This window comes from Dreissena polymorpha, chromosome 14 (assembly GCF_020536995.1).
Source record: "Dreissena polymorpha isolate Duluth1 chromosome 14, UMN_Dpol_1.0, whole genome shotgun sequence".
NCBI lineage: Eukaryota > Metazoa > Mollusca > Bivalvia > Myida > Dreissenidae > Dreissena > Dreissena polymorpha.
This window is the reverse complement of record NC_068368.1, coordinates 10121851-10136905: the sequence shown is the minus strand read 5'-3', so window position 1 is coordinate 10136905 and position 15055 is coordinate 10121851. Positions and strand designations below refer to the sequence as shown.

Sequence of the window (15055 nt, the reverse complement as noted above, 5' to 3'; positions counted from 1 at the left end):
GGGTCTTGAAATCATCGAAATTTATTTTTTTTGATTTACTGATTTTCTTTACTTTTTATGTTAATTTCTCGTTTAGGTTATGGTTATAATTATAAGACAATAAAAAATAACGACTCGTGTCTCATATTTTGCCAAGTTATATTTTTTTTCTTAGAACCGTAAGTTAAAGTAAGTACCTTTTTTCGTCACTGATACGCCTCTGTTGGTTTCCGTAATCAAAGTCATGAACTGTCACCTGGTAGGTACAATATGGCTTTGACATAAACTGTTCAATAGTTCTGTGACGTAATATATTTTCAAGAGAAAATTCATTATCTGGTTTGTAAAAATGTATTAATAATTATTTATGTTTTCTTCCAAACCGTTTGCTGTTTTTTTGTTTGTTATCGTATTGTTTTTACATAAAGGTTATACTTATAGTACTAACGATGTACTGTTTAGCTATTACATATTTGTCACATAGTAAAAATATTTTCTTCTCATTGCATTGCTTATCAATAACGATGCATATACCGTCTATATGTACATATACACGTTCATTTAGTTTGCTCATTTATTTATGAAGTCGTGTCCATATGCCTTTATCATTAACTGACATGCGTTTATTGAAATTGCTTTACTCCTCTGAAGTCGCACCGAGAGTAAGTCCTCTTGGACAATTTTGTTCAATAAGCATTGAGTTGTCAACATCCTCTTCTTCATTGACGTTATTCAACGTCTGTCTCACGTAAACTGTACTATTTCTTTTAATGCGAACCCATAATTTAAATATATAAACTTCGTTTGCTGGTGCCATCAAAATATACCGATATGTATACATATTAAAATATCTTTAATTTAATAAATATTATTATAAATATAATATTTATCAGTATAATATAAATGTTGGCTTAAATATGTTCAACTTAGTATGTTGTATTTTTTTTAAAGACTTCTTAACACTGTATGCATGGTTCTTAACCTAAATTTACATCATTTCGAAGAAAGATCGATTAAAAAAGCAATGAAATACAACATGATATACTGATAAAGTCACATGGATGAGGTTAATACTTAGCGACCACATAATGTAAAAACTTTTTTTTTTAATGATTGCAACAAGTTTTACATTATTCTAAGCTTATTTGCTTTGTGAAATATATATAATGTCTACTACATATATATATGACATTTCATCGCATGTCAAAGCCTTTTAAACAAAATGTCATGTTTTGCGTTTGTTATGTACAAATGTATCGTTTCCAGTGCAATTATTATGAACCTCACTATTTGGCATATGTTCATTGCCGTAAATAATGGACTTAATTGTAAAATGAGGGTTTTCTCTCATACTGCTGCATCTGATATTCACTGTATCTCTATTCAATGACGATTGCTGTCGACTGTTCCGTATCTTCATGGACGACATCAACGTAGTTACATGTAGTTTGATGAAAACATACACTCGCTTTTTCTTGGCCGAAAGTTAGTTGCGCAAAACGTATGCTTAGAAGGAGTATTTTTATGATTTTACTTTGTCAATGTACACTGGAATACACGTACCCATCATATAATGAGATCAGAAACTATTGCATACAGCTACTACATTTTAACAACGTGCATCATCTGTGGTATTCTACACAAAATGTGAAAGCAATCCGCTTCTTCTGTCAAAGCCTGGTACTTGTCGCAGCTACCGGTATGTCCTTTAGGATACAGGTTCCAACAGCATTGTCAATCAATGCTGACAAGTTTTCACATACCTGAAATAATTTGACTGGAATGGTCAAACTTTATGACTTATTACATAGTGTATAATGCCAATGACATTTTTACTATTGGAAATGCGTAAAATATCCTTCCTTGTTAAATTTGTGAATATAAACTTGTTCATAGACATTAATTTAATTAACACTGAATACTTCGTCGGTATTGTGCAATTAAGACAAACCTGTGTCACAATTTAATGCTGTTAAATAAGAATATGCAAACAAGCCAGCTTGGTAATCGGTAACAAAGTGGATTTTAAAATATAAAAACTGTTAACCCTCCTTTAAAGAAAACGTAGTTAGGAACATGCAATCTGCAGTTTAATATTGGTATCTATAATAAATATCTTATGAAATAAGAATCACTGTCAAAAATTGTAATATCCGTGCCTGTCATATATATATATATATATATATATATATATATATATATATATATATATATATATATATATATATATATATATATATATATATATATATATATACAACAATTAAACAAAAACTGTATACGACACCTTATGTTTAAGGTAATATCCTTTGCTGTCACGAACAATATCCAGAGTCTTCACCGCTTGATTCAAATCGACGAAGGCCAAAGCTTTATCGAATGTGTCAGATGTGTAAACCAGGAAACTTCCTTTCTAAAATATTAAAGATATTTAGTTATATCCCAGCAAATAAAAAATTTTAGTTGCGCGACACAATATGAATAATATGAGGCTTCGCATATGTCCTCCGCTAAAAGTACTTCAGAATATACAACAACTAGATGCCAATTAATGAATATATTTATCAACAAATACTGGTCTCTCTTTATAAGTAGTGCAAACTGAGTTCCTAAGTCGTCCATATTCTATTCTTTTATCAAACAGAACGACTTACAAATGTCACTACCGCTATTCAACAATACATATTTTTTTTAATTATGCAAATAATTAGAAAGTAACCTTAAACAATCTAAAATATGTGACAAGAGTTGTTTATAAAGTATTTTTTCATTGTTTTCGCCCAATTGCATAAGTATTCGATGATATTTACTTTTTAGTCCCCTACCGGTTTCACCGGAGGGGACTTATGGTTTGCGCTCTGTGTGTCCGTCAGTCCGTCAGTCTGTCACACTTTTCTGGATCCTGTGATAACTTTCAAAGTTCTTAATATGTGTTAATGAAACTTGGAACATGGATAGATGGCAATATGGACATTATGCACGTCATTTCATTTTGTTCCTACGTCAAAAATTCTGGTTGCTATGGCAACAAATAACAAAAATATTCTGACAATTGAGGAATTTCTGACAATGGTGGAGCCGGTAGGGAACTTTTATTGCTTTGCAATAGTCTTGTTTTTTTTATAATATGTAAATAACTAATATTTGATTTACACGTGATAAACATGTGTTGAAGGAAAATATTTAAGCTTCATTCTGATATATTTGTGTTTACTTAATTCCTAAAACGTTTTAAAATACACCATTTTATAATTGAGAGGGAAAACATTGCCTTAGTTGATCTTTGACATAACTATAATAAAACGAATCAAAAACAATAGTGGCATCCGGAATTTCACGTTACTTATCAATAATAAATAACATAATATTATGGGGACAAACTTGTACTCTCTGATGCTACGACTCGTCGGAATAAATTTTAATAAACTACATAATATTAGTACCTTTTCGAATTGTAATCTTTCTTCAATTTCGGCGAATTTCATTTTGCCATGGTGACATCTAGGCCAAAGTTTTGGGCGCGGCGGAGTATGAATTGGCGCTGAACGAATCCGTTCTGTCGGAATGTCCGATTCAGACTTTGAATTAACTAATCTCTTTTTCCTCAACTTAGAAGGCATATCTTTAAGTGAAAATCAGATATACTGATTGAATGTGAAATATGAATAAAATTAAACAATTACAATTTTAAATATAACATTAGTTGAACGTTCAATACCTGATATTTTAATAATTCAGAAACAGGAAATAAAGTTATAAAAACGTAATCGAAACCTGACGTTTGCGACATATTTTCGTGGAACATATATGGCAACAGTTCTTTTTCGCATTGTTTATTCAATAAGAAAACCTTTCCTTTCTTTGCACTGCTTTGAATGTTATTGTTAATAAGGTTTCTAGCCTCATATTTACTGAATTGTTTGTGTGCTCAAAATGACAGCCCCGTTCCGGTGAATACCGGTGTGATTTCTTTTATAAGTATGGTTCTTTGCAATGAATTTGCTGTTTAAGTTCTGTGTTAAGAACAGACTTACGCCTTATCTTTCTAATCGTATATGGGTTTATATTGGAAATAACCTTTGTCTTGGTGATAATTGGCATAATACTTTGCAAACTGTATATACAATCGAGAACATTGTATTGCGCACGCGTCTCTACAAACCGGTTGGGGGTGGTGGGCGAGGTGGCAACTTTGGTGGATCTGGAGAAGCAAGAACATGCTCGTCCGGAATAGTGCTATACAGGCTGCGATACAGAGGCCCGTCGTTGAATATTTTTTCCTCTTTTTTTCCTTTTTAACAAAAAGTTATACTTTTATAACCAACTGTGATTGAAAACACTGCTTTTTAATGTTATCAATCTCATTAACTCACATTTAAATTTTAAAACACATATCGTAAATATTGGAAAATGATATAAGCATAAATCAATTAAGTAAAACTTTAAGTAGCGTTTTTGCGACAGCAAAAAAATAAAAAATTATAAAATATTTCAGTTTAATGATCTATAAAAACAAACGAACAAAAAACGAACAAACTATATAATAAATAATCATTATGACCAATATCTGAATCGAATTTCTTGTCGCTAAATCATCAAAATATGCCTGTTTTCATTAACTTCGTTTCTTCACTATTCATTTAGGTTTTTTCTTTCAGCTTATGATTAGTAAAAAGGCAGTAAGCAATAAATCATATTTTTCATTAAATGTTAAGATATATATGTTTTCCTTAAAAAGGTAAGTTAAAGTAAGTACTTTTATCGTCACTGACTCGCCTCTGTTGTTTCCCGTAGTCAAAGTCATGAACTGTCACCTGGTAGGTACATTGTGGCTTTGACATAAACTGTTCAATAGTTCTGTGACGTAATATATTTTCAAGAGAAAATTCCTTATCTGGAATGTAAATATATATATATAACAATTTTTATTTTTTTCTTCCAAACCGTTTGCTATTGTTTTGTTTTGTTATCGTATTGATGTTACATCAAGGTTATACTTATAGTACAAACGAGGGTACTGTTTAGCTATTAGATATTTGTCATATAGTAAATCTTTTCATTACATTGCTTATCAATAACGATGCATATTCCGTTTATATATGCATATATACGTTCATTTATGTATGAAGTCGTGTCCATATGCCTTTATCATTAACTGACAGGCATTTATTGAAATTGCTTTACCATTACTCCTCTGCAGTCGAACTGAGAGCAAGTCCTCCTGGACAATATTTTCAATAAGCATTGAGTTGTCAGTATCATTTACTTCATTGACGTTTTGCATCGTCTTTCTCTCGTAAACTGAACTCATTCTTTTAATGCGAATTCATACTGGAAATATATAAACTACGTTTTCTAGTGCCGTCAAAATATACAAATGATATGTATTAATATTGAAATATCTTAAATTAAATAAATATTAGTATAAATATATTATTTATAAGTATAATACGTTCGCTTTAATATGTGCAACTTAGTATGTGCTTAGAAAAAGAATTCTTATGCATCGTTCTTAACCTAAATTTACATGACTTTAATTATTATTGTGTACAAGTGTAATAATTGTCCTTAAAAGAAAGAATTCAAATGACACTTTGTCGGTTTCACAAAGATTTTAATCTTCACTGAATTGACAGCATTATAAAGCTTATTTCAGATCATCATATTTTTTTGTATTGCAGCCCATGCCATATGTTATAATTTTATTAGGCTACATTATTTGTGATCAGTAAAGTAAAACCTTAAAATAAAGTTTACGATAGTTTTGTGTAAATGTACCTTCTCCGTTTGCGTCGATTGGAATGCATTTAATATGTTCTCCACAAAACATTACTGTGCTTGAATGTATCGTTACGTTTATTGTTTTATTGTCATTCCCTATCTGTTTAGCATAAACATCACACTTTTTTTCTTTGGGAACGAATGCAATCATAGAATTTTGGTCTCCACATTGAACATTTGCTTGATAAACAGATTTATTTTCATTCACCGACGAAATATTTTCTGTGCAAATGGCTACGTCATCGGTGTTAGTTTCGCTCTGTCGGACGTATTTCATAAAACTTTGTTGCACAAACTGAAAATTAATATACCATGGAATTAATGAACATGTCAATTAGTTATATATTTATAAATGAGCTGCTGATTGATGACACGATAACACAACTAGCAGAACTGCGGTAACACTCAACAACGGCTATGTCTCCATACTCGACATCTTACCAGCTGTTTCCTGACACTTTAATACTTACATGTAGTGTGCCCACGACATTGGAATCTTTTTTTATTAAGTTTATAAGGTACAATATTTGTATGGTATTTAGCTTCCAATATATAAGTTTCAATTAACGTTTCTGAATATCTTTGTGTCACTCAGCTTTAGTCGACAAGAGAAAGATTCTAGAGTGCTTGAATAAATAACGTATCCAACGGAGTAACATTGTGGAGATTGTATTACTCTTCTTTGAGTTTGCAAAGCCACTTTTTGCATACTCTTTTAAAAGTTTTTTAAACTGCTATAAAATAAAGATCATTATGATGTCTTAGAAACTTTACAAAGCAACCAAATAAAGACCTATTTTTCAGAAAAGATTAATGGTTTACAAAGTACTAAGCCTTCCGTTCATTATTGCAGAAACCATGTTTAAATAATATGTTAATTAAGCGGTTTACCTCAGCCTGACCTTTAACATCAATTATTTGGGTTTGTGGCTCAGATGGTACGGCATCTATTAAAATATCAGTCTGACGTTGCATTGTATCTATGGTTGGATTCTGACTTTGAACGCTTGGTACATCATATCCCATCGGTTGATCGTGTATCAAGACCTGCGGGGAAGGCTTTACATTTCTTTGTTGGGCTAAAACAGGTGTCAAGTCTACTTCTTGAACAAATGATGTGTGTGGTATTTCAGCCGATCGTTCATTTTCGGCGGATGACGTTGTCTCTTCCATTGTGTTAACGCTAATTGGCAGGGCCTTTTTAAATTCATAAATTTCCGCCCTTGTGTCTACTTTGGAAGGCTCAACTGATTGTATTTCTTGTATACAGGATAAAACTTCATAGTGTTGTATGCGTTCCTTTACTCGTACAGGCCAATAAATGATGACGCCCCTGTCGTGAGTGTAATATCCGGTGCTGGGAACGATTGTTCATTTGGTGTTAAATATTGAGTTGTTTTCTTCACATGGTACGTTTGCATTGCGCTTGTTAAGTAATCGACGGCTGATTTGGGATTTATGGTTGCCTTCGCGTCGCTTGGTTCCATAACCGTTTCTTCTTCTTGAACTGTTTTGTAACTGCATGTTGAATCATTGGGAATGCTGTTTCTAAAGTTTGTGTTTTTTCCGCATCCCGCTGTTTAGCTATTATTCCAGTTTGTATTGACCTTTTAGGTTCCATTTTTTATTATTACTTTTTGTGTCAGACGTACCTTCCATATTTGACATGCGCACTTTTTCTGAAGAAGAAAGTAAACGTTAGTTAATTATTTGCTCAGTGTTGTTATATTTTGCTCTGTAGTGGATTGAGGGTTAGTAGTATTTTTTGTCGCTTGCTCCAATGGCAGAGATCAATAAGATTTAAATGATAAATCTTCAATAGAATAGCAATCACCACACACACACACACACACAACAACACACACACACACACACACACACACACACACGCACACGCACAGCACACGCACGCGCGCGCGCGCACGCACGCACGCACGCACACAACGCACGCCCGCGCACGCATGCACACACACACACCACACACCACACACACACACACACACACACACACACACACACAACACACACATGTTAAAAACACATTATATATTCAAAATATGTAACAAGCTGTAGTTGTATTTGTTTTACTATATTAAAAATAATAATAATGATATAAATTGCTGAAATAGTTATAAGCTGTGTATGTTCGATTACTGAAAATAATAATCAAAAGTAATCGCACTGCAAAACGTATTACATATATAGCATAACAAAAAAATATATAACACAGATATCAAGGTTTATAGTATGCATGTAAAAATAATATATATACTTGGGGGACTTTTTCTAACGCAAGATGTATTCAAATCAATATAGCTGCCTTATTTGTAAACGGATTTTGTTAAAATTTGGAACATGAATAATTCAAGACATATCTGATAATTCCTGAAAACTTAAATGAACTTACTTTACAAAAAATATATTTAACTTCACAAATTAAAAACATCACTTAAAAGTCAAATTCTCAAAACTGATCACATCTAAAAAAAATTCATCAAAATCTTGACTCATAATATCGTTTGGATGGTTTTTCTATATTATAAATAGATAGGTTACTCAACCATATCTTTGTGCATAGGCATACCAAATATGTCTTATGCCTGTCGTAACTCGAGGTCTGGTATAGGGTGAAATACGTTAAATTTGATTTCTGAACACTATCATTAATATACACTTACCATCCCGAACCTTTGTTTTAATTTTGTAAAAACAAATATGTCCTCAAGGTAGTGTTTTGAATAGCCAACCATTAATTCCTTCATTTCTACTTATATGATTTTCTGTTTGTATGAAGTTTTGTTTGAGAAACGCTTTTATCAAACAAAAAATGGTTCGACGCATTACTCGTGTAATTTTTATATAATTATTAGTCTTTGTACCATGTAGGTGTCCGAAACATTGAATATGTTTAAGAGATTATATTTTCGTTTTCATTTTATACTTTAATACTGAGTTAGTTGCGTCGTTGAATTGTGAATACATTTGTAGACGATGGCTATTTATCATCCCGTAGCTGTGAGTGGGCAGATATGGATGTCTGTGATATGCCGTCAAGACATATTTTATTAATATTTTGCATCCTCGTGATTAAAAACACTATTTATTTATAAGTATCATTTTATTGATGTTATAGATTGGATATATGTTTTATGTTATGTTGATTGAGAGTACGTACAGTATGCTATATACTATGTTATTTATTCTTCCGGGTTTATACGCGGTCAAGCGCGTCCGGGTTTCGGTTCATATTTCCCCCACATTAAAGCTAAATGTCTTCAAATTAGTATAGCTGTAATAGTTTGTTAAAAAAACACGGAATTTGCCAATATCTTGTATATTCGATAAAACAATCAATCAATGATGGTGTAAACTAATTAAAGTATAAATAGCATGTTTAAACATGGTCGTATTAGCATACTTTAGTCATAACAATTTATCGGGAATGGTTTCCTTTTAAATATAAATCATTTAACAAATCAATTGTCTTAATGGCAAACACCTAATCGGATTTATATGTTATATATATATATATATATATATATTATATATAATATATAATATATATAATATGATACATGTTATTGTACTCACCAAAAGGTCGAACTTTAAAACTATGCTGCATGTACTACAGGAAATTAAACATTTACCTTCCACTAATGCAAAATTAAATAGGTCAAAATTTCAAATCAAATTTCAAATACGTCGTGTGAATTAGATTTGTATATATTTCGAAAACAACACTAGGGTATTGATTTTATAAATCAATCATACAAATAAGAACGATTACCTGAATATAATTTGTAACCGACCTTTTGAATAAAAAATAAATCAAATTTACACTTACCAGACTTCCCTCTTGTACCGTTCTTAAAACACATACAAGAAGGCAGCTATTCATTACAGTATGTTTATAAAGCTTGCAGATCCACGCAATTACGTTTAAAGGGGCTTGTTTACACATTGACGAATCGACAATTTTCCTTTTTTACGGAATAAAAAATTAACAGTGTATACAACTGGCAATGCTTAAGTAAGTACCTGTTCAATTATTCACCTAAATGTATATAATTATCAGGCCCCGTAGCCAGGGTTTTGAAAAGGAGAGGTGCGAATTTTTCCATCAACAATTATTATTGAGCAACGAAGTGGCGAAGGGGGTATGTGCGGGAGGTGATGTCCCCTTCCTGCAATTGGGACGTTTGGAGGTCCTTTCCCTAGAAAATGTTGAAAATGAACCTAAACTCCTTAATTCTGGTGACTTTTGATCTGTATTAAGATTACTGAAGTATAGAGAATTCACTTTCATTGACAATACTCAGTGACAGATCGACATGAATATGATATAACATACATGTATTCCCCACTACCGTTTTTCAATAACCACCTTTTTCGATCAGTCACGGAAATACCTCATTTTATACGGTGTTTCACCCGACACTAGTATGCGCGCACACACTTTGTTTACATATGCAGCAACAAATTTATAGAATGTAAAATCAACAATAAGAACGGTATAAAATATCATTATTTATTGGAATCTTGGCATCTTGATAACTTGGTGTGTTTTTCCCATTCCAAACTTCTACCATTCATAAATCGAGCAAATTAAAGGGAAATATTGACTTTTTCAAAATAATAGTTTTCTCTGCTACTGTGGATAGTACCACAGGTCTAGCACTCTAAACGTGCTAATATTGTTTTGTGCAACAAACACTGATTAACAAAACTAGGTCTTATCTAATCTGTATCAATACTGAAACTAAATCAAAATGGTATAACTGGTTACTTTTTTAATACTACTTTTAACAAATTAGTTATCCTTTTTTCTAAACAAAGTTTAGAAACATATAACAATTAAGGCTTCATAGAGACCCTAACCACAAGCTGCTGGCCCTATGGTCTCAAAGTTCTGACTAATGTATACCAGAACGTTAAAGAAAAACGATGGACTTATTTGCCCATTATGACCAAGATCTGTCACAGTTAATGAACATGAAACGTTAACCTCCACCTGATCATATGTTATAAGGTTTTAAATTCTTTATAACAACTGTTTAAGAGTATGACATATTTCCTAGTGTGAAGTTTCACATAATTTAAACATTGTGGAAAGTTCTGTTTGTGGAGCAGAACAGATGCCATTAAGTGTTGGTAAACTACAAAAACACCCACATTGCTTTGTAGAAATGATGTGTTTGCTGGAAAACCCTTTAGAGGATATACAAATGGTTTTACGGGGATATAGCAGGGCTTAACACTAACTTTTTTTCAACTAGCCCGTTCGGGCTAGTAAATGCAGAACCTACTAGCCCTGACCAATCTTTCATGTGCCCTGACCCAAGTATTATAAAAACCTTATATTTATCATTCAACTTGTATTTTCTTGTGCTTGGAGATGCGCAATTATGATTAAATCATTTTATTAGCTTGCCTTACTAATGCTATTGAATTCAATATTCATCTATTTAAGACATCTATTTGTAATCTCCACGCCATTTCTGGAGAAATTTTTTGTTTTTTTATTTCCTCATACTTTCTCTTACTTTCCTCTTCCCTTTCTTTTCGTATCCGAGGAACCCCATCCCCACCCGTAAAGCCAAACTTAAACACACGACATGAACGTTAAAACCTTTTTTACATAGATTGCCGGGTTACCGTCTTACAAGAAATGGTAAGTGAATCTTAGCAAAATAACGTGTTACGGTAGCTGTTACAATTGTACAGGGTTAACTCTCTACTAAAAGCCGGGATCGACCATTAATATTAGTTTTGCTAATTGAATTGCGTAAAAAAATATTGTCAAAACACTTCTAATCTAAATAAAGTCCTATCTTCCTCTAAAGGGATTTATTAATCGTCTAAAGGATGGAATAACTTTTCCATAATGACAACAAATTAAAATTATTTAAAATTGATAAATAACTATTAATTTTATAGTTACTTTGTGTTAATGTCGAGTTTTATACCGTCATCATTCGGACGATCCTGGGCGATCCCGGCTTTTAGTTTCAAACGTATTTTCATTGAGAAAAAACGTCACCTCGAGGAAACCAATCAAAAACCGTGTTGTAGTGGCATTCCGTTTAAAAATAGGTACTGAGTGTTTTACCAGGAAAACCGCCGGGGATTTTCTGAATTGTCGGCCTCTTTTTGATTGCAATCAGGGGGTTCCGAATCTATTTCGAGATACGATCGTTCGTTTGTTGTCTCCGAACTCACTCTGGGATTTAATTGATTTTTGCATCTTTGAAAAGCTTATTTAAAACGCAAGTTTATTGATATAGAACATATAATCCCGCCCAAAATACACACGACCGGGCGGGCATGTTCCTGGGACATTGGCTAGCCCAGACCAAGGTACAGGCAGTGAATGTCGTTCGGACGTGCCTTAGTGTTAAGCCCTGTATAGCAAAAAGACAACGCAGTCTGTCGAAATTGCTGTGCACAATGTGTAATTATAAATCGTGGTATAATGCAAAAGTATTAACCAGTGGCTCATTAGTCTTCGGCAATCGTCGACAGGGTGTCCTTTGATTTCAGTCATTTTCGGAAGCTGGCATAACATTCCGTTTATTATATCTATATTGTAGTTTCTTTTTAATAAGATTATTTATTCAAGTTAATCAAATTGTTTTCCAGCCATTTTGATTATTTTCGAAACAGGTTATTGGATTGGAATTTCAACCCACAATAATTAAGTAGGCTTAATCATTATGTTATGATATCTATTACAGTTATAGCTTTAACAGACATTAATGACAAAGGTTACAAAACAAGCATTAAGCATCAAATATCTATAAATAAGTATCGATTTTATACGGATAAGAGTACCAGGTTAATAATTTTGCATTATACAGAAAACACATATCTATTTATGAAAAAGATTTCAATTCAATTTTGGCGGTGACGGCTTCTTAGATCTCCTCACACTTTGCTGTCAAAACTTCAGTTGATTTCAACAATTCTACGGTTAAAAATTGTAAATAACAATCACGCGCTATCTTGAAAATGACTTCATCGATATATTAATTATATTGTGACCTGTCACTTGCATATTGATATAAAACATTATTGTAACGCTTAATAACGAAGACTCACTGGGTTCCTGGAAAAGATAAATTACCGTTGTTGCGTCAAATAAAGTTGGGTGCAATTTATAGTACATTTTTTTTAAATAGTCAAAAGAAGTTGGGTGCGAACGCACTCAACGGATCCCCCCCCCCCCTGGCTACGGGTATGATTATTTATGCAAACAAAAGGTTTGATTTACAGTATTTTTCTTGTTTTGTTGACATTTGTGTCAACGCGTAGATCGATTACATAAACTAAAATACTGTTGAATATAATTTTAATTCGGATCGGCCGAGATTTTAAGGCGGCAGCCTTGAAATTCGAACGACAAAGGTTCGAATTGTTGTAGGCCAATTTGTTTTTATTTTTTATTTTATGTTCTTTTCCTTGTTGTTTAGCTATACAATTTGATACATGTATACAGAAATGGCATATAAATAACCAACTTCAAAAAAGCCCCTATTCAATCAAAAAAACCTTTTTAAGATACAACTAAGCACTTAAACGTCTGCATAGGAGGAATATCAGCACTATTTAAAGGGACCTTTTCACAGATTTTGGCATGTGTTGAAGTTTGTCATTAATGCTTTATATTGATAAATGTAAACATTGGATCTAAAAAGCTCCATTAAAAAAAAACAAGAATAAAATCTTTCAAAAAAGAAAAAATGACCCTCAACTGGGCTCGAACCACTGACCTTTGAGTCCTGGAGTAAAAGTCTACCACTTAGACCAATCGGCCATCCGTGCTCATAAAATGAAGGATATATTTTATACCTCATATAAGCAATTGTAGTTTCACAAAATAACAACAACAACAAAACTCTCCAAATTATTCAATCGGTTCGCGTTGCAAACGCTTTATCATTTTCAGGTATTTAAATCGTCAAAGGATGCATATAATGGATATTCTAGAGAATGGTAATTGTTCAGTATTACTGTTTTCTCACAAATATCATAACTAAAACAAAAATTTGCGAATCTGAAACAACTTTTTTGAATTGTGTCAATTTACCTAAACGTTAACAGGTCCCTTTAAGCTCTGTTTAATATAAAAATTGGAGCAATTAAATGACCCCGCATTTCAAATGTTTTTACGTAGGTTAAATCAAATGAATATTAAATGTTTGAGTTAGCTCTTTACGACTGCACAAAAGTTGTCGTTTTAAAGAAACATAGGGTAGAATGACGGCTTGTAGATAATCATATCCATTACGTGTGGCAAACATGTATGTATGCGATAACAATGGGATTCAATGATAGCTATTGGTTTTTACTTAATATTCTGAGTTGTTATATGCTTGCTATAATGCGTCCTTTGCACGTGATAAAGATCACGGATTTATCTCGCGTGGTATGTCAGAGCGCATTGCTAGTTTAGTTTTCAAGAATTGTATTGAATAGCATGTTAAGGGAAAATGTGTGCAGCATATTCTTTATGTCTAAGAAAGCATACAAACCTAGAATAAAATAAAAAAAATCAACAAAAGGCAACAACCGTGAAATTATGGAAGCAAACAGTGTAGTTCGGATAGAATGTATAAAATAAAATGAACATAAATCGATACAAAAAAAGACTGCATATACAATATAGCCTATAGCTCGTGCTGTTGTCATAAGAATCGATTAAAGGATTAAAAATGTGTAGTAAATTGTTGCATTGCAATAGATGCCATTAATTTGTGTGATTGACTGGGAAAAACTCAGTGCGACGCACACTGGCAAAGAACTACCAAGAACGCTGGTACCTTCTTGTACGCTAACTATCAAAATACGGATGAAAGCGCATAATGTACTGTGTGTAAAGGAAAAATGGAGTGGAAATAGCTGTTAAAAAGACAATGTGCCATATTAAAAAACCAGCTTATCCCTTCTAAACGCTACTTTTAGCTGCTGTTTAAACTTGTCAGATGACTAATTACAAGTTGTTCACACATTTAAGAACACGTACATTTCAATCACATTTGTATAATCTGCTTGATATACAAGTGTAAATCACTTGTGTTTACCTTGTATAAATTGGAACACAATCCAGTTCAAAAAACATTTAATGATTTCCATAAGTCAGATATTAATAAGGGAGAACAGTAATTCCAAAAGCCATGCAATCATTCTGGAAAAACTATATATTTATGTTATCTTATATGTTTGATGTACATGTATTCCGATTTACATTTTGACGATATGCGAGTACTCTACAAGCAGGGAAAGTTAAGATGTTTTT

The 15055-nt window shown here is 32.5% G+C and overlaps 1 protein-coding gene across 1 annotated transcript; it reads right to left on the bottom strand.

Annotated features, from left to right (window-relative positions):
- Positions 1 to 1024: 1024 nt before the first annotated feature.
- LOC127859067 (uncharacterized) lies at positions 1025 to 7438 on the bottom strand. Its single transcript, XM_052396477.1, has 8 exons — positions 6652 to 7438; positions 5758 to 6055; positions 5164 to 5310; positions 4736 to 4873; positions 4142 to 4270; positions 3423 to 3601; positions 2267 to 2392; positions 1025 to 1742 (listed from the first exon to the last, which is right to left on the bottom strand). The coding sequence occupies exons 3-8, from the start codon at positions 5288 to 5290 to the stop codon at positions 1650 to 1652; spliced, it is 792 nt and encodes a 263-aa protein (XP_052252437.1). The 5' UTR covers positions 5291 to 5310; positions 5758 to 6055; positions 6652 to 7438; the 3' UTR covers positions 1025 to 1649.
- Between the last annotated feature and the right edge of the window lie 7617 nt (positions 7439 to 15055).

Excerpts from the sequence above, each read along its gene's own strand:
- LOC127859067 (XM_052396477.1), bottom strand. The coding sequence starts at position 5,290 with ATGAGTTCAGTTTACGAGAGAAAGACGATGCAAAACGTCAATGAAGTA. Across the intron at positions 4,874-5,163 it reads TCGACTGCAGAGGAGTAATG|ATAAGGAATTTTCTCTTGAA; the intron begins GTAAAGCAATTT and ends TTTACATTCCAG. Across the intron at positions 4,271-4,735 it reads GCGAGTCAGTGACGATAAAA|GAAAAAAAGAGGAAAAAATA; the intron begins GTACTTACTTTA and ends TTTGTTAAAAAG.